The 25,010-nt window shown below is 38.5% G+C and overlaps 1 protein-coding gene across 3 annotated transcripts in view; it reads right to left on the bottom strand.

Annotated features, from left to right (window-relative positions):
- LOC133519363 (solute carrier family 12 member 4) overlaps positions 1-25,010 on the bottom strand; it is a 296,551-nt gene that overhangs the window by 36,097 nt on the left and 235,444 nt on the right. For all 3 annotated transcript variants that reach the window (XM_061853408.1, XM_061853406.1, XM_061853407.1), the window contains exon 3: positions 6,697-6,767. In XM_061853408.1, coding sequence (XP_061709392.1) covers positions 6,697-6,767 — 71 coding nt within the window. The remainder of the gene's footprint in view (positions 1-6,696; positions 6,768-25,010) is intronic.

Here is a 25,010-nt window from a genome sequence, read left to right as displayed (position 1 = left end):
CATTAAAAGAACAGGGACAAATCTCAAAACTATAAATTTGTACTAAAAATAAGTTAAATTTGTACGGAACCCTCAGTGGACAAGTCCGACTCACATTTGTCTTCTCCAGAGACAGAAGACGGGATAATATTGTGATACACTTCCATTATTAAAAGGAATCATATTGTACGGCGTTATACTGTGTTACATTTAAATTATGTACCATTTTACAACAGGCAAGAAATCAAACCCTTTCGTTATGGTTATGCAATTATATGTATGCCTCTAATCAAGCAGTTCATACAATTTTTGTTAGATCAAACCAACAGCCTAAAGCAAAACCTGAAAGGTCCTCGTATTTCCCGCGTCTTAAATCTCACAAGATCTCAGCCAAAACGTGGGAAATTACTTATTGATCGCGATGTCGCAGAGCATACCTCCGGGCGAGGTTGTCACCGTATTCTAAACAGCCGTATGTCACACATTTGGTACATATTTATATGGCTTTTGGCTGGATGTGGGTTCTACATCGCTCACCGCTATCAGAATACGTAACTACGTTAAAAGTGAGGAAGCAAATGGCGCGTGAATTATAGAGGAGATGCGAGTGTCGTTACGCAGGTGGGTTATATCACGCGAAATTAAAATATAAACAAGACGACGGGCCATCTCAGTGTAGGGTTCCGTAGCAGCTTTTCTTTTTCTTTGTAATATCCTTATGACTGAGGGACGCGACGACTGTGGACATTTTTCACCAGTGCTCTCTAAGCCGCTCTATCTTGGGCCCAGTGTATGATAGCCTGTAATGTGGCTTTTGTCTCTGATCTTATTCTGTCCGCCCAACGCGTGGCCATACATACATGCTTTCTTGCCATGTGGCCAGTGATCATGAGTTTCTCCAGACTATGTAACAGAATAAACTACATAAAACAAACGTATTATTACTGGTTTTGATAGGACTTTGACGATCGTCTTGTTGATTTGCGCATCGCACGAGCGACTTTTACTCACTTAATTTCGCATACGCCAATCAGTGTGAGCGATTTTCAAGGTTGTTCCAAACAAGATCAAAACTGTAACAAGATGTTAAATCTAAATCGGTCTCAAGGCTTCTCTGTTAGCATAAGATAGGATACTGAAACGTAACTTGTATTAGACGGTTCTTTACATTTTCGTACCAGGAGGTAAACTAGATCACGAGCTGTTTTACAGTTGTTTTATGCACGGGACATCTCTACGGGTTTCGGTCTAGGGGCCCGGTTAAGACTCAATTATTTGTCACAGTTTTTAACTGGTTCTTCACGATCGACTTGGTGGATTTTCACTTCATTTAGCATGCATTAATCAGCGTGAGCGATCTTCAATGCCGTATCTAAATAAGATGAAAATCGTACAAGTTGGTAATCTGAATCGGGCTCTAGATCACCAACTCAGTTTTACAGTTGTTTTATATACGGGACATCTCTGCGAGTTACGCTCCAGTTGAATTTTAATCTTGCAAAGTTTTGCAAAAATACTACACTTTTATGTCGTGAATCACAACGAAATTCTTTTAGAGTTTCTTCCGGATAACACTGGATGCATACCAAGTTTTTATTTATGCTTTTATGTTGCGCGGTTGCAATTTATAAATGTATTGTAAAATTAAAGTATAGGGATACTATAATTTTACATAGGGTAAAACTGGGTATCCGAAGATCTGATAGGGTGAGGAACACAGGGCTTCGCTCCAAAATCCGTGTCGTCGATGTTGGGATGAAGACCGCCAGGCTAAAGTGGGACTGGGCTGGACATGTCTGCCGGATGAATGATGACAGATGGGCTAAAATAGCCACTAGCTGGCATCCCCGGTGTAGTCGTGGCAGAGGCAGACCGAGAAAGAGATGGCGGGACGACTTGGATGCGTTTCAGCGGGACTGGCGGGATCTTGCTCAGCACAGGGAGGATTGGAAAGCTAGAGGGGAGGCATTTGCCCAGCAGTGGGACACACAAATAGGCTAATAAAAAAAAACCGTCTATTACTGGCCACCTTATACTAAAATGGCTAAAATAACATTTTTATTAATTTATTTACACAATTCAAGTAAACTAAATAACTATCGTTCTGATGATTAACTTAGATTGTTTGATTATTAAACAAAATCCCTTTTAGTATAAGCTGTAAACAGCAGCCAAATAACACTAGACCTTACTCATAGTGTTGTGTTCCTGCCGGTGAGTAAGGTTGCCAGAGCTCAACGAGGGGGGGCGGGGTTAGGTTCGGCAACGCGCATGTAACTCCTCTGGAGTTGCAGGCGTACATAGGCTGCGGAGACTGCTTACTATCAGGCGGGCAGTACGCTTGTTTGCCACCGACGTAGTATAAAAAAAAAAGGTGACCAGTAATAGACGGTTTACCCTACTATACTACTAATATATATGCTACTAATGATACATATTGAATTTTATAATAAAAGCTGGTAAACTAGATAGCAAATGAGCAATTTATCATTATATTGTATTAAAATAATAACAAAATACAAGACCTAAAAGTTTCAAAATTTGAGTTTTTTGACTTCCAAAAAGGAATAAAGTAAGGGTGCCATTTGATTCCTTCCATTTTATCTAAAAAAAGATTATACAGCAACTATATACATAAACGCAATATTTTACTTCTCATACTTTAATTCTCAATGTATGTATTGTCTCTCCCGCATAAGAGTTATCGCATCCTTATCTGTAAGTTCATCAAGCATGTGACTGAAATAAAAAACAAAAAATATGAACCGGGATCCTGAAGATTTTAAAATCAAAATACTGCACAAGTCCAAATTGTTTTTCCAATGATGTCATACGCTTGTTATGGCTAGTGGGGAAAGAATGCATTTGTCCAATTCAAGCGCAAAAATCGAGCTAGTAGATATTCGACAAGATTTAGCTACGAGCCAGTAATGAGCTACGAGGTTACGGCTACGGCGCTACGCTTCGTAGCGCTCACCTACGAGAGCGCCGACACAGGAAACATAACTGCTACAGTAAATATACACCATAAATAATTTGTAAGCACTGCCAATTTTATTCTACCTTTTTTTGTTGTTTAGAGGCATATATAGGTGTAATATCAACAAAAATGGGACCACTCTTCTCTCGACATCAATATTGCAATTTATATTTAAATATTCGAATTTAACCAATCTGAAGATCTGTTATTAATTTGACATAATTTATTTACAATAACAATATACAAAATGGATATATGCAGATGATTACTATAACTAACTTATATCTAAAATAGGCCCTTGAGGCATTGATGTACCAAGGATTAATTTAAGGATTTGACATTAATTGTATTAAAATTATTAGAAACGGGTTACTAACGTATTTGAATCGAATAAACGCTCGCATTTTCTTAAATTTACTAATACTAATATGGATTCTGGCATTCATTAAGGTACACTTGCCTTTGCAGATGTTCTCATACACCGACTTGGTTACAAACTGCAAATATAACTTTGTTATCAAAGCATCTCACAAATGTGAAGTTTAGGTTATTTTTCCTTTACTGGTTCTAATGGCTTGTATGTATTACACATAGAGGGGTGTATAGTGCGAGTTCATACATTTCAAATCGATATAAGTAACAGCTTGATTTCATTAAGGCGTTCAACTAATTCTCTTTAAAGTTTAGGAACAAGTTGAGTTACTGCTTCAGTACCTATGTGCTGCTACGGCGAGTGCTACGGCGCTACGGCTCGTAGAGCTCACCTACGTCGTAGCTAACCCGATTTCAATAAGGCGCTCGATTTATTCCGTCCGAGGCTTAACCCGGCTTCAGGGCGCCACATGTTGGTATTCCTAGGTTTATCGATAACCTAGGTCACCGGATAGAATCAAGTTTGCATAAATTCCTAGTACAGGTACATGTAAAACATCACTTTTTTTAAGTCTTTGCGAGTTTTTTTATACTACGTCGGTGGCAAACAAGTATACTGCCCGCCCGATAGTAAGTGGTTACCGTATCCTATGGACGCCTGCAATTCCAGAGGAGTTACATGCGCGTTGCCGAACTTAACACCCCGCGCCCTGGTTGAGCTTTGGCAACCTTTACTCACCGGCAGGAACACAACACTATGAGTAGGGTCTAGTGTTATTTGGCTGTTGTTTTCTGTAAGGTGGAGGTACTTCCCCAGTTGGGCTCTGCTCTAGATCTGGAATGACATCCACTGGCTGTGCCCTACCACACAAAGCGAGATGATATTCACAATGCCCATATCTTTCTTTTGGACGTAGTTTAAGGACATACCCGGGTCCATTTGTGTAATATGAATGTAACCATGGAATGCGTGTTTTTGAATAAATTATGTTTTGTTTTGCATAAAATAAATTTTACTGATATGATGATTACAGTGGTCTACAAGATACGACCCGATTCGAACTTTAGGATACGTCAAATATTTCCTAAAGATACGATATCGATTGGATATTTCAGTGTCAAAAGTGACGTTTTTTTAATAAACGTCACTTTGGACACTGACATATCTTACAAATGTTTGACGTATCTTACAAGCTCGAATCGGGTCGGTAGTGTTACAATGACAGTGTCCGTTTTTTTCATCCGCGGTGTAAAAAAAGTGAAGGTTCATTTTATCACGTGAAGAATAACGGATAACATAACTCATACTCATATTCATGGAGTCAAAATAAAAGGACAGTATTGCTTAATACAAGTGTCTGGAAATGTTATGTATTAAACAAAATTTTAAACACTTCACGAAACGTAATAAATATAAGAGCTTCGGTATATTGTGCCATTTGGCGTTGAAACTCTAGGTCCATGGGGTCCTAGCGTGCGGGTCCAAGTTTTTTACAGAAATCGCAAAGCGTCTGGTTGACGTAACTGGTGACCGAAGAGCTGGCCGCTTCCTCGCACAACGTATCATCATTGCGATAAAACGAGGAAATGCCGCCAGCATCCTTGGTATGCCTATTTTAGATTTGAGCTAGTTATATAGTAATCCTCTGTATATATCCATTATGTATACTGTTATTGTAAATAAAATGTAAACACTTCCCTAGAGAGGTGTTTATCCGAAAATTTAACTACTACACACAAGACATACGAGGAATACCTACAAGAGGCATTCCGTTTTTTATTCGCTGCAAAAAGGAAAGGTACAGACAGCCAACTAATGGCGCAATGTGGTATAATCAGCCTCAATAAAAGTGGATGAAACAACACGCCACAAGTATTTCCCACCCTGTAATAATTTTTTCACATCACCTACTCGGAAAAGAACTTTTTCATCACACTTGCTTCATGTTCTGCGAAAAAGTTCTTATTTCATGCAGGTGTACTGTCCTTTGTGGTCTATTTTGTTCCCGCGGGAGTTATGGATTGTGAACAAAAAACTATAAGTCCCTAGGGAGTTATAGGTTCTTAAATTATGTCACTTATTTATACAAACCAAGTAGCATAAATGAGTTTTACTTTTAAAACATTGACGTTTATAATTTAATATTTATGTTTATATGAAATAATTTAATTGATTTAACAGCCGTTTAAAATATTTTTACATAATTTCCAATCGTGGCTGAATGCCGAATAGATCTGTGCCCTTGATGCTAACCTGTCAAGAAATTACAAAATGGCGGATGAATCTTTGATATGTCACCGTATTTAAGAATTATTTCTTTTAAAATTTAGTTTTTTCTTCGCAAATGTGATGACAAATATTGTGTGTAATTCCGGAGTAAGAATATTGCAAACACGGGTCTTTAATAATCACCCTCGTATCCAAACTTTCACTTACCCCCCTCGTTGCACAATGTACTATTTCTTCCCTGCTAGGAGGGATCAACACTAAAGCTTTTCTATCCTTGGACACTATTCTTAAATTTTTTAGCTTAAATAATAGTTTGAAACATAATAATTTGCTGGTGTGAAAAACAGTATACGTCACTAGGTAGCAAAATGATATCCAGCTTGGGTGTAACACACTTGATTCCTTCACTACGCCCATTTTAGAATCCCTCGTTATTCTCGGGAATCTATTTTAGAATCTTTCGCTTCGTTTAGGATTCAATGTACGCCCTGTACCATTTAACTAGAGCTATAGGTATCTCTACCGTTGTTGAAAAGAGTCTGTCTCAGTCTAAAGGTCTGTTTCACAATATCCAATTAAAGTATTGGATAGCTAATTAACAAATTAATTAACTGCTAGATAAAACTTCCTGCAAAACTTAGCACTTTATATACCAGTTAAAGCTTATTTGAAGATTGTGAAATGCCAACGATGACTTTCTTCGTCAGATAGCTCGAAGCAAGTAGCTTATTCAGGACTTGATTTGGACATAGTGGAACAGGCCTTTATTGTTTGGTAAATACGTATATTTTCTTGTTGATCAGGTAAGAGAATGGCGGATACTTTTGAAGTTGGCTGTACCTTATCTATGGCATGTTAGTAGTTCCGAGTGAGAAGGGCTACGCGCCGGTAAACATTCCGCGGGACTCGTAATTCTTGCGGGACTTTTACGGCACTTCAGCTTGTTGGTTCAGCAAACGTTATTAAACCTAATGCTATAAATTTTCCCTGGAAGGACGCGTGTGAATTTACCCAGAACTGAAGCGGAATTTGAACCTTATAAAATTTTGCATTAGTTTAATTTTCAGTTCAAAAGTTGGGCCTGGTCGTTGAAAATGCAGTATATTATATTAGTATCGATAAATAAATAACTTACATGGTAGAGGTAAAGGTTGGTGTCGCATCCCTTGTCCTTATCTTTTGGCAGGCCATGCTCGTCGGTGTCGCCTGCGGACAAACAGAAAAAAATAATGAAAATGTATTACATCACATTATAATAATATCTAACCGCAGGGCAGCTAGTGGCGAACTGTTGGGGAGTAACGGATATTTTTCTTCCCTCGTGATTGAGAAGGAAGAGTTCCGCAGTTAAATACAGCCTAAATAAGATAAATGTGTAGAGACCTGATACCAACATAACACGTCCCGTCTAATGCCAGTTATGTACCTACGGGCGTGGCAGACAGACGTCATTGCCGAGTGGCCCGATTACTGGAGAAAAGTACACATTCCACCAGTTTCTCAAACATAGGCGAGTCGACCTATATTTCTACTTACAAAGACTTGGCATGAACATTTACGTAACATATCTACCAGGCGTATTCGAATTTTAGTTATTCGATCTATTTTCGATATTATATTGATCTGTCAGTATAAAAAGTGACGTTTTTGGTTAAATAAATATCATTTTGGACACTGACAGATTAGTATCATATTTTTGTTGCTACAGACCGCCGAGGACTTCCGGTTCGAGCGCCATCTTGATAGTAACGCCTCGTGATTAATTCATTTGTTTTTTGCTCATTAATATTGTTTAAAGTGTAATATCGAAATTTTATTAGACAGTAAACTAATGACTAATGAGGTAATGTGCAATGAATGCAGAATTAAACTTGAAACGCGTTTAACCACCATTTTGGAGTCAACGGCCGGTAGTCCAGATGCTCCTTGTAAAGTCCAGCTATCGCATTACAAGAGCTAATAAAATCACCGGACACTGTCTTGTACTAACCGTACAATTTTAGTCGTATTAAAGCTTCTAATACGATACGATATTGTACGATTTCTGTTAAGTGTACCCAATAAAGTAGGTAAAATAAATAAATAAATACCTTGCTACTGGCGAAATAGTCCAACTGGACTGAAGCCATAAAATTTAAAAGAATGAATGAATGAACAGATCGCCGACTCTTGTTAAACTGAGTCGAGATTTGCTACTTTAAATTGATAAGAGGTTTTACACATTGTCCGATCCGATATTCATGTCGGATTAGTATAAGTAAAATGTAAGACATAAGTATTTGTTTTTCTGTATTTATTAATTAGTTCAATAAATCATTATTACTAGTAAACGACAGATATTTAACGCAAAAAGACGGACTTGATGCCATATGGCACTCTCCTGCAGCTGTTTTTCTCATAGGCGCCTTTGACATCCGATATCGGAAAGGCCCTTCGATAATTTCAGCCATGTCGGAGCCCCCCGTCAGCTGTCAGACCGACAATATTTGTTTGTGTGCGTGTGTAGGCATAATGTTTGTTGAAATGTGCATGACCGCCACAGACGACGCCCCCGTGGCCTACTAGGAACCTACATCCGATAAAAACGCTCTTAGAGTCAAGTTCTTATCAATCTTCTTATACTGGTTAGTCAGAGTCTTCGGCTCGTCGCCGCTTGCAAGAAATGTCACACCCAGAGCACAATAGTGGCAAATGGCGAAGTGAATCAAGGCGGTTTATTCTATACAGCGTTTCAATTGGCTGCGCGCGTGCTCGGGGCACTGAACAGGACCAATACTTTATTTACTCGTGTTAGTTAAGCTTGTCCTACATTTCGATGTTTTCCTTGTTTCATATATAGCAATTAGGTTCGGGTTTCTTCTGTAAATATACCAAAAGTTACGTGCCCCATGATATAAAAAAGTAGTGTTCCAATTTCCAGCATCATAAAATTATTACTTTAAAACGCGCGGTGTTAAAAAGTGCGATTTTGCTCTGTGACGTCCATAACCCCAGCCATCATAAGTTCACTGGATACAAACAGATAGGCTATATTTATCTATTTAGTCTAAATATTCTACATAGATGACATATATTTCAAAAGAATGAAATTAAAAACCACGACTTGGTTATTCGACGAGTGTCTTCATTGGCTGAATAACACACATATAGGAATCTATGTATGGTCGAGCAACTGACTTGTGGGTTTTTGATAATATTCTTTTGAAATCCATATGAAAATAAAGATTAACATCTTGTAAAATCATAACGATACTATCGGCCCTGTTCGAACTTTAAGGTACGTCAAGCATTTGCTAAATATCTATAATCCATATCGTATCTTCAGCAAACGTTGACGTATTTTACGGAGAATTCGAAGAATGATTACGACACGTTTAAGATCGTGGAAAGACCTTTAAAGATCGATAACTAAATTACATGTCAAAATTGACGTTTATTTCGATTCAGCTGTGATCCCAATAAGATCTTTCTACAATATTTCTAACGTCAGAGTGACATTGGTTGCCCGAATCGAGCTGCTTCTGTCAATTATACGACATACAAACGATATCTAAACGAGAACTTATCTAAACCAGAACTTATCGTTATCATATCTCATTCTTCGATCGTAAGGGTCGTGAAACTAAGCACAAAAACGATTCAATCACTTTAAAGTTCCGCTCCAAATTTATATAGATTAAGATTATTCACTCTAAACGAGCGTAGTTAATCAAATGCGTGTATTCCGAATGCTTACTAGACATTCGCCTCTGGCCTTGTATTTCTGATTATGCGCAGTATTTAGGATGTTGAAATCACTAATTAACAAGGAAAATCTAAACTTAATTCTTATCTATGATATCGATCGATATTATCCATTTTAGTAATAGTAATAGTAAACACTTTATTGCACAAAACAAGTACATAACACAGCGATAATACAGTACCCTTATTCATAAACGTGTACTAAAGTTACGATGCCGCTAATAATCGTTTGTCCCTTTCCGACGTATGGGTATGATGGAACGGGACAAACGATTACTAGCGGCATCATAACTTTAGTACACGTTTATGAATAAGGGGGTTACCCCCTGTGTACGGTCAACCAATTTGATTCCTAGGCCACTATAGAACCATGTCATAATGACTTCTACGACAGTGCTTATTGAGTGATACGTGTCAAGTATCTAGTAGTTAAAGCGACACGGTTCTATAGTGGCCTAGGATTCAAATTGGTTGACTGTACAATGTGTACAAAGGCGAACTTATCCATTTTTTCTTTAGTCCTTGTCATAGTCTCACTCTCTCAAGATGTCCATTAATTAAGAATAATTGTTTAACCGTGTTATGTTTGTCACATTCGTGGTAACTTGAGCAAAAACAAATACCGAGACAATTACTTACATTGCTTATGGCAGGTACAGTCAAGTCAAGGTAGCGGATGAAACAACGTTCCAAAAGAATCCATATAAATTTGCCCTATATACATATATATTTTTGTTAAGTTACTTTTGACGCTGATTATACCTATGTTGTTTCATTTTAAAAGTTTACTAAACTATTTGCTTTGTGTGTGATTTGGCTCGTTTGATGAACGAATTAAACCTTTTGGAACATTACATATAAGATAATATAAATTTATTGTATACTAGTTGTTGAGGCGATAGCTAGCCGCCGGTCGGCATCGGCGACATGAGCCCGACAGCCCCAGCAAACTCAACTTGAGGCCAGAATTAATGAAGGGACGTCGCCGCGTCTCTTGCCATTTATCACCGCACACACATATCCAAAGTATCAATACGAGGCTGTTTCCTGTCCCATTCCTACTCGCGTCTGACAATATATTTGTCACTGTCTGTGACTGTTAATATTCTGGTCTTACTGTACGACACGTTGGCAGAAAGGCACAAATTAAAGGTCACCGGCAACCTCAAACGATGGAAGGTAAAACAAATGACGATCGCACAGGTTTCTGTTGACTTGCGTGTAAAGAGAACTAATTTAATGCAAATTCAAACAGATTTTCAGAGTTGCTCTTTCAACAGGCAAAAAGCACGTTACGAGTATACTATGCGATGTGAATTTGACAATCGGTGTTTTTGCATGGATCATGACATAAACCTTTTGTAAGTCAAGGTTTTAATTTGTGCTATGTTTTAAATAAATAAAGCTTTTGATGCGTATAATTCATCTTTTATTTCGTTGTTATGCCAGATTAAAGTGTAAAAGTAAATAAAATACAAGGAATTTATAAAGTTAGGTAATTTAACTTCGTAAAACGAGCTGGTAACCAATTTGCCCAAGAAATATATATTTTAAGCTCTCCAATTGGTCGTTCACAGTGGTATTTTTGTGTTGAAGAATAAACATTCTCATGTACTTTATTAATGCCAGCCAACAACTTATACAATCAGCAGCAGACATAAGTAAGCGCACGATGTGTTCAAAATGAACTGGACACCAATTAGATAAGAAAATAAAAGCACATATACAATGGCCTAATTTTGAACTCGCCCGCGAAGCCAATGCTGCTGCAATTTGTGTAAAGTTAAACTAGCAGTACCCTGTAACCAGGTTAGCGTCAAAGAGGCTGTAGAGAACATTACCAACACCGTTAATTCGCTTAGCGGCGCTGATCTAATCGTCGTGCCAACCGCTGCCGAACGCTGTGTTTTATCATCTATCGCTCGATTTCCCTCTTTAGTGCCGCTATATATACTCGTATTATCTACCTATAAATTATTTGCTTACGTGACAAATTTCGACAACGGTATATTTATATTATTTATATTTTAATTATTGACAGGTGGGCTAGTGTAGCTACGAAGTGTATGTCAGAAGAAGGGCACGGACGAGGTAGGCCCAGACGGAGATGGCGGAACGACCGTAACACATTCCTCAACTGGCCAGAAGAGGTAGTATGGGAGTCGTGGAGATCAAGGGGTGAGACCTGTGCCCAGCAATGGGACATCAGAATAGGCTAGGAATAAAATATTTTAATAATTTTACAAACTGAATTTCTTGCAGTAATTAGGTAGGGTGAGGTGAATAATTTGTATACATTTTAATTGAGTTTCTATCCAGCTGACTGTATTAACAATTGTACCTACTTTTACAGTACCACCCAAATATATTTGTGTGAAAATCCGGCCCTGTTTTTTACCTGCTCCTCGAGAAACATAACATTGCTTCCTTGGCGCTAGCTTGCCGTGCGCTCGCATTACCAGTGCAAGCGAGGTCTTCGAATACGTATCTTTGTTTCGGATCGCAGTGTCACAAGTTAAGCTGGTTTGCGAGCGTTTAGTCGCCTTCCTTAGACGCACCAATAGAGATCAGACAGCTATTCTGTTAGAATTCTGTATTAGTTCATAATGAATATTATTCCGTGCTCAATAGAGTAGTAATTCAATAAACGCTACCTATGCGGCTTGACCATTTTTTCAGTGGCACGCGCCTTTGCGGTTTTTAAACAATAGATAAGACGATAATCCGTAGAAGCTCACGGAGAAAAATAGAAACTATACTGTAAAACGTTGTACGATATATGTGCGAATAGGTAGTTCGCAACTCGTGTCGATTTAAAACACTCCCTTCGGTCGTGTTTTAATTTATCGCCACTCGTTTCGAATTTCCCATTTTTCGCACTTGTATCGTAATGTATTATTATAATCTTGTAACCATTTGGTAATGCCATTATTGTACTAGTCTGTGAGATGTTACATGAACTTCACTTTATAAAAATACGAAATATTTTTTTCAAATCAGACTCGTACCAACTGTAACCCTAGTGTAAATTTGATCGACATCATAACGTGACGAACGCGTTTGCGTTAAGTCTCATTTTGTATAGGATTTTGAGTTTCCAAAACGTCCCGCTTGGCGCGCTCTTTCTAAATCCAATACAAAATGAGACTAAACGCAAACGCGTACGTCACGTTTCGAAATCGAATTTATTTACACTAGGGGTACTGACCTTGGTTCTGAAACGGCAAAGCTTTCTACATCAAAATAACACTGAAGCCCCGAACTAGATGAGGTTGGCTATTCTATTACAGAATCCTTTAGCAAATTTCGTCTCTGTCTGTTATTCTGATTACCTTGGTGAAGGTGAAACCATAATATTATATTTTAGCTGAAAATGTATGGAAAAATTCAGCCTAATAGGATACCAATAGGTGATTCAACACAATTCAATTTATTTCAATAATTTGATTTATAATAGGGTTGTTTCTATCTACAAATCTTAGGGCAGAATTGTATCTCAATAAATTCTTATGGATTATAAGAACATGTTAAACTACCTTTAGGGGACCTCTAATGAGCATGTTTTTGTAAATATTGAATTTAAAATATCTTTTTACACACGTCACGTGACCCAAGTCGAAACGACATTGAAGATTCTGATGACGTCACAATTCTCGGTCTGACAGTTCGATCAACCAAGGCCCCCCCGTTGTCTTTTCTCAGTACAAAATTTAAGACTCAAGCCGTAGCCATTTTGGTGGAGGACAAGCTGTGTATGTGTGCGTATAGGTAAATGTGTGAACATATACTTTGGTGTTACGTGTGTATGGACATACTTAGTTATGTGTCAAACCGTAAACTGTGACGTCACACAATTTTCAAAGAGCATGTTTGGCGCGAAAGCGTCTATCAATCTTTTCCCCTAAAACGGCTTTAAATATATTAAATTAACAAAAGATATTTAGTTAATTTGATACATTTAAAGCCGTTATTAGGGTAAAAGTTGAATTTTAGGACAACGTTTGGTTAATATAGAACGTATTACAAGCGTCTCAAAAAATTGGAAACAACCCTATTGTTTCATACTTGCCTCGATTTATTTATATAAAACACACATCAACGCTTACCTTCTTTAAAAAAAGGCTTATAAAAAGTATAAACTCCTGCGCGGTCTAACTAACGCGCTCCTAAACGGTTACCACCAGTTTGACACAGACATATTTACTAGCGTGTGCGTAACTTACTTACGAGCGAGATGTATAGAAAGTCAGTCAGCCCCTGCTAAGGCAGTCATTGTAAGGATACTGTACACGTGGCATTAATGCCAGAGTTCACCCTAACTAGATTGTGGCATCACAAAGCTCATAGATCCTTGACCTTTTCCCGGTGCGGGGCGGTCGGTCGCCCAATATAGCAAGATTCAATTTTGACGTAAACGCTTTACGTTACACGGCTGCTTATTGAATTTGGAAATTACGAGCCGATTGCTATTTTAATGCTGTTACGAGTATCGTCGGTAGTCGGCTCGGCTGGGATGAATTTTACATCGATGTCAAGTTAAGTAGTCCTTTGATTTTTTTATATATTAAAGTAATATAGGTATCAAAATCTGAGGTTTGACTTGTAATGATTTTTTTTTGTTTATTTAGGATTTCCAAAAGATAAATAAATCTTACAGACTTTTAAATCTATGTAACTATCATGAGGCGTATTCTGATTGTAGGTAATAATAGGTTATAAATGGATATTATATGATGTATCAGTTTGACTGAAAATTGAATTTATCCAACAAATCCACATTCTCGTCCTAAATCGAAACACGGGTTGAATACTAAAACCAAAACCTCTACCAACGCCTCCGAGGTCGATCAAGAGGCCGTCAAGAGCACACTTTTATATAATGATTACATATGATTCACAAGGTGTAAAAAAAATTGGGGGGATCCGTTTAAGGCCCCCCTTATGCCCTTAACCCCCCCCCCCCACTATTTTTGTTATACCTTGTACCTACCTGGAAAATAATATTTCTTTAAAGCAAGACTGCATAATCAGGCTACTGAAGCAGTGTACTAATCTGGGTCAGTAAAAAAATAAGCTACCCATGCAATGTGCCTGTATTTTAATTTACTCGGTAATGGGTCGGAATCCTTTTTTTTTATTCATTCAGAGTTGCGATGATAAATGTGGTCATTAACGGCGATTCCTCTTCCGATAAAACGATATTAATGATGTAGCGGCGTATCCTTTATCCCTCCTCGTGTGAGTATAGTGACGAGCTGCTTTGTTTTTCAGTTTCAGAAATTCCCCCAAAGGTACACAATGCATTGTATGAAAATTACGAATGTTACACATTTCGGTCAAGCGGAAACGTCTTTGAGCGATAATACAGATTTTTATATTAAACGGAAAATTCATGGCTTCAGGAAACAATCAAATTTGCGACCTTCCGGATCAGTTTCGGACCGATCCGGTTTTGGATCGGACTAGTTTCGGGCCGATCCGGTTCAAGATTGGACCCGTGTTCCAAAAAGTTGGAGTCTTGTCCAAAGCGGTGATTTTTCCATGTTTCCATTTATAATATATAAATTACGAACTCATGGTTTTATGAAAAATCATTATTCATTTAGTTTTCTATTTCGACAGCGCTTGGTTATTTTGTGTAAAATGTCCAATTCGTAATATATATACGGAAGTTTATTGTATGTATGTATTTATTTGTAAAGAATAAGTAGGTTTATTTATTTATTCGTATGGCAAAAATAATACAATCGTTCATTCATATGTATGAAATATAGGTAGTTATATTTATTACAGCAGTACGCCCAATTGCTGGATCCATTGGGTGACATTGTTGTCCAGGGTGAACAAGTCCACTGCCGGGTTGCCCTGGTATTTGGTGAGTGGGCATTCGCGGATAATATGGTCCATGCTCTGCACCGCAGCTCCACAATCGCATGCTGGCGACTCTCTCCAGCCACATCTGTGTAGGAACTCTCGACATCGACCCCAACCGGTTCGTAATCGATTTAACTGGCACCAACTTCGTCTGGGTAGTGAGAAACCTGTAGGTTTTTCTGTAGGGTTGATGTTTGTCCCTAGGTTGGTAGGCAAGTTCTCATTCCATTCTTGGGTCCATCTCTCATTAATGTTGAAGGAGGTGTTTAAAAGTATTGAGGCAGTTTTATGTGGCGGTTGACGTGATTTCAGCCGGTTGGGTGGAGGTCTCTTGAACTCATTGTAGGCGGGTAGATTTGGTTTGGCCAGAATCTTCTGAGCTTCCCGGGTCAGAGCATGTTGCCTTCTTAAGTGCGGAGGAGCTATATGGCTCAGCACAGGTAGCCACTCTACGGGGGTGCTCTTGATGGTTCCTGTTATGCATCTCATAGCTTGTCTCAATTGCACATCCACCCGATGCACATGCGCACTGTTAAGCCACACCGGCGCGCAGTACTCTGCTGTGGAATAGACCAAGCTGAGGCAGGTGGTTCGAAGGACATCAGCATTTGCTCCCCAGGTAGTACCCGATAGCTTGTGCAAGATATTATTTCGGGTTTGTAGTTTCTTACCCAGCTTTTCGATATGTGGCGCATACGTAAGGCTGCGGTCGAGGGTCACGCCTAGATACTTTGGCGTCGGGTTGTACTGTATAGTTTTACCCGAGAAAGTTATATTAGGTTGGTACTTGGCTATTTTATTGCAGAGATGGAATGTTGTTACTTCTGTTTTACTAGCGTTTGGGACCAGGCGCCATTTCTTGAAGTATCGTTCCAGCATGCCCAAGTCTTTGTTTAATATCTCTTCCGATGGTTCAAAGTGGGTACTTTGGCTGGTAATTACAATATCATCTGCATACATAAATTTTCGACTGGTGGTTACGGGGATGTCATGTGTATACAAGTTAAAGAGAAGCGGGGCTAGAACAGAGCCTTGCGGAAGTCCGTTGTTGAGTGTTCGTACACGACTCTGCTTATCACCAAGACGAACGGTGAATTCACGGTTAATTAGCATATTGTTGATCAACCCCACCATTCTTTTACATGGCACCGTTCTCATAAGTTTGTACATCAAGCCTTTTCTCCACACAGTATCATACGCAGCTGACAAGTCAATAAGAACTGCGACGGTCTTTTGTTTATTTTGGAAACCCGCTTCTATGTGGGTTGTTAGCGAAAGTACTTGGTCCGTACAGTTTCGTCCGCTGCGGAATCCTGCTTGTTCTACCGGAGTGACATTGTCTATAAGTGGTCTTATACGGGTATAAATCAGCCTTTCAAGGACTTTATATACGCAGCTCAAAAGTGCTATAGGGCGATAGCTTTTTGGGTCTTGAGGGTTCTTTTCTGGCTTAAGTACAGCAATCACTTTTGAGCGGTTGAAACCTGGTGGCAGTTTGTTTCGCTGTAAAATGTTAGAATAGAATGTCCGAAGCCACCTCCGACATTTTGGTCCAAGATGTTTCAGAAACTCGTTGCAGATACCATCGATACCTGACGCCTTTCCAAGAGGCAGATTTTTAAGAACTTGGTCCACTTCATCCTGAGTGAAATCACATGATAGCTCATCATTGTTCTGTAACGTGCGTTTAAATTGGGAAGCCTGGAGATTGATGCTTTTGGTTTCTAGTTTTGGGCCTTTTACTCGGGACACATACACAATTCTGGTTGCTATGGAGTTAGTAAGTAGTTGTGATGCTGAGTTGGACTTGAACCCTGGTTTTCCAGTTAGCTTGTTTAGAACTTTCCAGGCTTTTCTGCTAGACGCTTTAAAATCTATGGACTCAACTGTTTTAATCCATTTTTCTCGTCTGTTCTCATTTAGCGACTGGATAAGTTCGACACCTACTTCGTGATCCCCGGTTTTCCTGTAATCTTTGTATAGCTGTTCGCTCTCTTGCGACCAACAGGGGATATATGATTTGCGGTAGCCTCTTGGAATGTTCCTTTTTGCTGTAGCATACAGAAGATTGGTGAAGCGTTTGTAGTTTTCTGCCACAGGAGGTACCCATCGTATTGCGGCTTCCATGCCTGCTGTGAACCCGGGCCATCTAGCTTTTTGGAAATTCCAACGCGGTAGAGGCATCGATTTTGATATTGGTATTCTGATACCAATCTCCATAAGTACAGGGCGATGTTGGCTGTTTGGGAAATCCGTAAGGACCCTACGAGACGCATTGAGAGGCATTCCGTTACAGTCAGTGGTAACGAAAGTAAGATCAGGATTATAGTCCTTTCTCCAGCGCGCAGATCTGAAGGACCCTTTATCTTTCGCATCAAACACAAGGTGAAGATTGTTATTTTCTGCCCATTCCATCAGTTGAATGCCATTTTGGTCGTTCTTGATGTAGCGCCACATGGTATGATGGCTATTAAAGTCACCCGCATAAACACAGGGATGTGAGAAGATGGGGATATTCTTTGACCATGAACACGTTGGTGGTTTATATACATTGACAACAGTGAGGTCTTTAATCTTAACTGTGGAGACATAAACATCAGGGCCGCTGATACAATATTTTAGGACCACTTCGACATTCGTAATGTTAGCGTTCACGTAGGTTGCTATACCGTACTGAGCATGATTTATTGCATGAACCATATTGTATCCTGGGATGGTTCCCCTTTTAAGAAGGTCTTGTTCATCCTTAGTGTGAGTCTCCTGCAATAGGAGCACATCCACCTTATGCTCTAAAAGTAATCTATGCAAAACTTCGCGTTTCGCAGAACTTAAGCTTTCTATATTTAATTGGCAGATTTGGGTCATAGGCCCTATATCTCTGGTCTGTTGGCTCATAGAAGAGCCTTTTTTCGCGCATTGGGGCATATTTCGTAAGTAAGTATATTTCGAACGATTGGTAGGGCTGTGAGGTCGTTATCGAAAAGACAAGTACAGCAGCCAAAAGTCGTTGCTCGATTAGCGCCACCCAGGGGACACGTGCAGGGTGTTGGTGGTAAGTAGGTACAAAAGTGTCTTAGGTGGTAAGTGACAATTGGTTGCTTATTCTGGTATTTATACTAAACAGGTTGTACTAGATAGCATGCAAAAATCTTAATACTACTACAAATCTGGCTGTTTATCTTCAGAGAGGAAATCTTTTACACTGTAATAGCTTTTATCAGACAATAGCTTCATTATTTCCTCAACATTTCTTTTATTTTCCTAGGAAATAGAAATATTTTTACTTACCAGAGACTGTACATCCCTAGTGCACCGCACGATATTTGCCCAGCTCAGATTTGCTCGGCACACAGCGGGGTCTACGGCTTGCAAATGTGCATACATGTATGAACAACATTTGCGTTCCAGGCTTACACAATTCATAGCGGACTTATGTAGTAGTTTTCAATAAGTTTTGTTAGCATTGGAAATGGCTGTATGTTTTGAAATTGCAAGACTGAGTAATAAAATATAAATATCGGTGAATATGTACATCATTAGGGACTTGTTATACATCATCGGGTTTATATGAAAATAGGTAAACCATTTAACTCAGACGGTTGGAATTAAGTGGTTGATTAGGGATAACTTTAAACATTCTATATTTTGTAAGATTTGGCTGTGTACGAATTGTACTATTGTAATCGATATATATTTAGGCCAGTTAGCGAATCCCTTATGAAGAAGCAGAACATTTATTTATAGTTACCCGATATAATAATATTATTCGCCAATTACTTCCCCCTCCCTTCCTCTCCCTTCTTTCCTCACCCTTCTTTATACTTAAATAAATATTTCTTTGTAGAAATGATTTTAAACAATTCAAACTTCAATAAAAAACAAATCACAACTGTGATTTCATTCCGTTTCCCCTGTGCCACGGAATAAACATTTTCGCGTTGTTAATTTCATCAAATCGTGAAAAATACTGATGAATGGAAAACTCACTTATGCACTTAACGTGCAGTGTGCAAATGCGTGCAAACTGAAGCAATGCAAAAAGCAATTCGGGCCGAAAACGGGTCGGAGCGATGCACGCAATCAGCATTCTATTTGCTCTATCGCACAGGCTTTATTCAGGCGCCATTGTGTGATGCAACAAAGCGAAGCGATGTTATCGGTGCGATCGGAACGGGCAGGCGTCGTGTGAGTGAACCGGGCCTGATCAATCGCGAGTGCACTTTACGACTTTTTTTTTAATAGGACATGTTTACACGAAGCCCCACAGTAACCTCAAGAAAGCTTGTGTTGTGGGTACTCAGACAACAATATATGTAATATATAAATGCTTAAATAAATAGAAAACGCCTATGACTTAAACAAATATCAGTGTTTATCACACAAACAAATAAATGCCCTTCCCGGGGTTCCCAGTACCATCGGTTTCATAGGCAGGGTCACTACCGACTAGGCCAGATCGAACGTCTAGGTTACATGTATACTAGTCCCCCATAGCCAAATAATGATAGTTTATAGAAAATGCCTATCGAATTTGGTATACTTCTTTAAAGACTGCTAACCCACTTGGGGTTGCAAGGTGTTCATGGGCGACGGTAATTGTATTTAACATCGGGTGATTTGTCTGTTCATTTGCGTCCTTTATCATATACAATATGTGCTTATGGAATTGATCACGTGGCTTTTCGTTTGATTCTATCATCACGATATATTTTTAATTTTAGATTAACGTTTGTCAATATAAAATTGTCAACTAAAACTAATTAAAGTAAGTACCTTCAATGTTCCAAATTCTAAAGGCTCCCCCTTATTTATATAACTTAGCAAGCCTTTATTAAATTTCGTCTCTTTCTAACAAGCACACTAGTCTAAATGATAGATAGCGACAATCGTTTATGAGAGCGGCATAAGCTATATAAATGCCATTTTAAAATTGGGGTGATCATTGGTGTCCATATCAGGTCAATGTTTTTCGAATTTTACAGTAACGATCATTTAAGTAACATTGATTGCAATAACTAAATGAAATTGAGGTTTAATAATAAAAACAAGAATTTAAAACAATAAAAAAATCTTATTAGCGTTCCAATTCCAATCCCACCATTTGTTCGCAATTATCAGAACTATTATGTACGCAGTGCAATCCGGGCCGGCGCCGCGCGCGCACGATCCAATCGCAGCGCGGTCCGGCCGCCATCATTGTGACAATTGCTACATCCTTTAATACTAGCTTTAATTGCGCGCACTTAATTGAATTTCGATGTTTACCCGCTGACTTGCAAAGCGGGAAATAAAGCCGTGACTGAAGTGAAAATTTAAATGAAAAAGCTTTATGTTAAACAATAAATGTTAATGCAGGACTTATTGACATGAGCCTTTTATAAGTGATGTTGAAATCACCCCAATATTCCATATTGTCGAGTAATACATTTTTACTCTAAGTAATCAATGGTAATTTATTGCCATATTGGATTGTGAGTACTTTGGCAATAATTGTATGATAATGATGTTTTGTCTCTTCTTATAATTCATTCTTCTTCTTGGATGTAAAACTCGAAAACCGGTTTCTCATAGATGTTGACTTTTTGATTTCTTCCTACTATTGTTTTGAACCAGATGAAAAAAATCCAAATTTTGTATGAAAGTAGTCGTTTTGTGTTACAAATAAAAAAATCTAAAACTTGAACGTGTGACGTATAAACGGGCAAATTTGCGACAATTTTATATGTATACCTAGTACAGTCAGCGTCAAATATTTTGTAGCAGTCAAAGTGGCCAAATAGTTCGGTACACCATATATTTAGTATGGTGTACCGTACTATTTGGCCACTTTGACTGCTATAAAGTATTTGACGCTGACTGTACCTATCTAAAATATAACAATTGTCAGTAAAAAAAATCTTTCTTTTTTTCTCATGTAATGTAATGTTATACGTTGTAATGTTATGTATAAGTTTCTTTTTGTTCCTATTTTATCTGTATATTTTAGCCACGAATAAACAATTTCTATTTCTATTCTATTTGTATTTCTAAAAACCTTAAAATCAGCAGATAGACATTTCTAAGTTTTTCTTTAAACTCACATATTAAAAAAAAATTGGTACATAAATAGCATTTTATGATTCGAACACAATTACAAAGTCATCCCCAGCTCCATCCAGATCGAACGTTTTCTCAGCCTCATTCGTTTAATTAAAAACTTCCAGTCCCCACTTCCCATACAAATCCCGGCGGGTGTGCAGATATTGGTTTTCCAACTCACGGGAGTTGAACAGGTTTATTTTATACATACTTGTGTATTCATTGAAATGGTTATGATCTGCTTGAGTTAGACAAATGTATTTATGGGGGAGTTTTGGGAAAACATAAACCACGTACCAAAGGGGTTTCATGGATTTCAGGGGTTAAGATCCTACCGACTGCGCCAACTAGAACAGAATAATATTTTTACTGAACAATATTTTAATAAATTTGTCTGTTAACACTCGAATATTGTTTTCCTGGATTTTGAGAAAGTTCTTTCTAGGAAAAAAACATTTTCTTATGTAATGCACACAGAGAAAACAAATTAAGCGTTGGTTAGATTTAATCACATTTTAAATTCACAAGTTATATCACAGTGATTAATATATAAACTTTACTTATATACTGATAAATAATGCTTAGCCGAAATTGTTGAAAAATATTGAAACGCGCGGTTGTTTGAAGCGATGAACGCAGCGTTGAACGCATGCTTCAACGGAATGCAGAAAAAATGACAATGCGCTGACCGCTGCGTTTACTACGTAAAACAATGTACCTAGATTATCTGATGTAAAATGGGTGTGCAGCAAACGTATTGCGTTGAACGCTACGTTTTTCATATAAAACAACCGCGTGCTGGAGCAAATCTCGTAAAGCTCCACTAATAAAATATGAAATTCAATATCTATGGGGCAGAAAATCGATTTAAAGGTTTTGACTGATTTTTACGTAGACGATGTCGCGGGTAAAGGCAAAATAAAATGTGTAAAGTTATTAAGTTCCTAGAAGCTGGAAGTGGTTGACTTAGTAGCGCAATTTAATTAGTGTCCCAGGATTAAGCGAGAACAAAGTAGACGGAGGATTGATCGATGTTTAGACCTCGTCTCGACTCGTTCATGAACTCCCTGTTTCAACTCAAGCCTCAACGAAGTTACAATCTCTTACGCCGAAATTTAGTTCTCTTTCCCCGCGTAAGGATAATTTAGTTGTATTACGTTGCATTATTATGGAATAATGATAAAAATGATATTTGTTTTACTCAAAAATAAAGCTGCACGGTATTATTTAGAATACATAATTTTCGACAAATTGCACAGTTTAAGTTTTTTGGCGAACGATAGCACTCGGTCATCTCTCTTTTCTACGCCTAAAGAATATTAGACCCCCTTAAATCATATTAAAAAACGTCAGTAACAAGGCTTTCTCTTTTAACGAAATTACCAGACATTCTTTGTGGCTTTAATTAAGAATACGACTCCAACGTCATAATTAAGACTACCGTCTCAATCTTTAAAAAAAGCTTCAAACAAGTTTTAACAACTTGTCTCCGCATTGCAGTATTTGCAAGTGTCAGAAAGAACAATCGGATCTGCGAGCCACGAGGGTCGGAACTTCTTGTACATATTTTTTGTGCCGAAGATCTGAAGTTTTATTGATGTCGGACCCCGGCAGTTTCCAACTTATCCGTGATTTTTTACCACTGAGCTGTTTTGCAGATTGGGATTCGGAGCGAATCGACGAACTATATTCATTTCAGCGATATGAAAAGTTTCGGTAAGCGGTCGGGAAGTTTTTACGAATATCATAATGATACGATGAAGCTAAAGTTGATACTGTTTTATAGCGTTCAGCTTATGAAAACGCAGCTGATTTTACCTGCTAATAATAAACGTGAAAATGGTATACTTACGGAATTTATGCTAGAAATCACCTTATGCTAGAAATCACCATTTAAGAGGGTGAATTCGGAGTGTAAGTATTTATCAAAGTGGCGATTTCTGTGCCGATAAAGTCACCGGTGCACTCATGCTATATACTCAGAAATCTACCTAATTAAAAGTGTGGCGGGCACGGGTTGCACGCGCACTCGCGCATGCCGTCCTTTCTGTCATCATCTCGGCACGTCAATGTAAATGTCGATTGCTTTTATCTAGCCGTTTAATTTAATATTTTAAATAATGTTGGGCATCTCACGATAGCTATATTACAGATATTGTCGTACTTTGTTCGTTCGATCGATTTAATGTATAAATGTTGTGCCCCGAAATACAAAGTTTGGTGATTTCATAAGAGATTTCATTTCACCGTTACGACAGCTCATAATAGTCGGGCACTACACCTCTACAAAAGTGAAAATTGAATGCAAGTCTGTAATTAAATAAAAACTAAACCTTGACTGAAAACGGACTCGTTTTGGCACGACACATAGAGACGCTAAAAGCTACAATCGATTAGAATTGTTACTGCTGTGACAAAAAATAAAACGGAGAAAGCATTTACAGAACGCTGACACACAATTATACAAGTATTGTCGTATCAGAGTCCGGGGAAGACACAAGTCTGCATCTGACAGCGTCTTAGCTACTGCGGCTATTTTTTTACAACCCACTTCAAAGAAAAGTATAAAATAAGAACATTCAATCTGTACGCAATGTACTTACACTGTGGCGGTGACGGGGCGGGTGGCCTAGGGGTTCATGGCGTTAGCCCGCTTAGCTAAAGACGCCGACTCGTATCCAGCCTGCGCCTGAGGGCTTCGTCACTTTTTATTTAATATATGTGTTTGCTTTTAGACCTTTAGAAATGTCACTTTTCTTAGCCATATTTTCAAGTAACGATTTTAGGGGTAGAGGTAGAACATGTCCTGCCTAACTAGGAATATTACTGCTTCGTCTCTGCCCTAGCCCCGATCGATGCTGGGTATTGACAATTGCGCCCTTTCAGATAACTCGCTGGCAACGCGCCAGCGCAATATCTTTGCCTTATTAATGACACACTTGTCAAGTTTTATCGCTTAGATATCAGGGATTTATGTAATGGGAGCCGTGAAATATTTACTGTACTAACTATTAATGGGTGTGAATGTTTGGAAAATAGGAAAAGTAGAAAAACTATTGACTCAAAGACTCCAGAAGCCACGACTCTGAAAGGCCAGCTCGCTGCATCACAACCTGAGCTTCAGAGACTTATCCATCTCCAGACTATATTGTCATTTAACCGTCATCTACAACTACTACACAAGTCTTCGATCATATAGGGAGCGTGCATGAACTGTAGGAGGCAGCACAGGAGCCGTCAAATTTTTGACGCGAGGCGTAAATGTGATGTTTTATGTTCCGATGTAGCCCACAAGATGGCAGAACCTACTATGCTCAAGAAAACACGTGACGTGTACATGTGCATGTTTATGGTTCCGATTCAGGCCACAAGATGGCAGACCCTCCAACGCGCACGGTCCCTATAAGCATTCATTGGTAACAAACAATGCGCTACCCCATACTAAATGTTTCTTAGATAATATTTCTGCTTAAAACAAACTATATTTAATGGGTAATCAGTCACTTAAAACTCGGTCATTCTGAACTAAGAAAGTTACAGTCAAGTCAGTATAAGAAATAAAAAATCGGCCAAGACCATGTCGGCCCATGTTCAGTGTAGAGTTTCGTAGTTATCATTCTGTCAAAATAGACCAAACGGGCCAAATTAGTAAGTATCATGTAAGTACGTACATTACAAGCATAAGGGGGTACATTTGCAGCGCTTTGCACGTGTTGTTACTAAGAACTCAAAAACGACTGGACCGCTCATGCT

This window comes from Cydia pomonella, chromosome 6 (assembly GCF_033807575.1).
Source record: "Cydia pomonella isolate Wapato2018A chromosome 6, ilCydPomo1, whole genome shotgun sequence".
NCBI lineage: Eukaryota > Metazoa > Arthropoda > Insecta > Lepidoptera > Tortricidae > Cydia > Cydia pomonella.
This window is presented reverse-complemented; position numbering and strand designations above follow the sequence as displayed.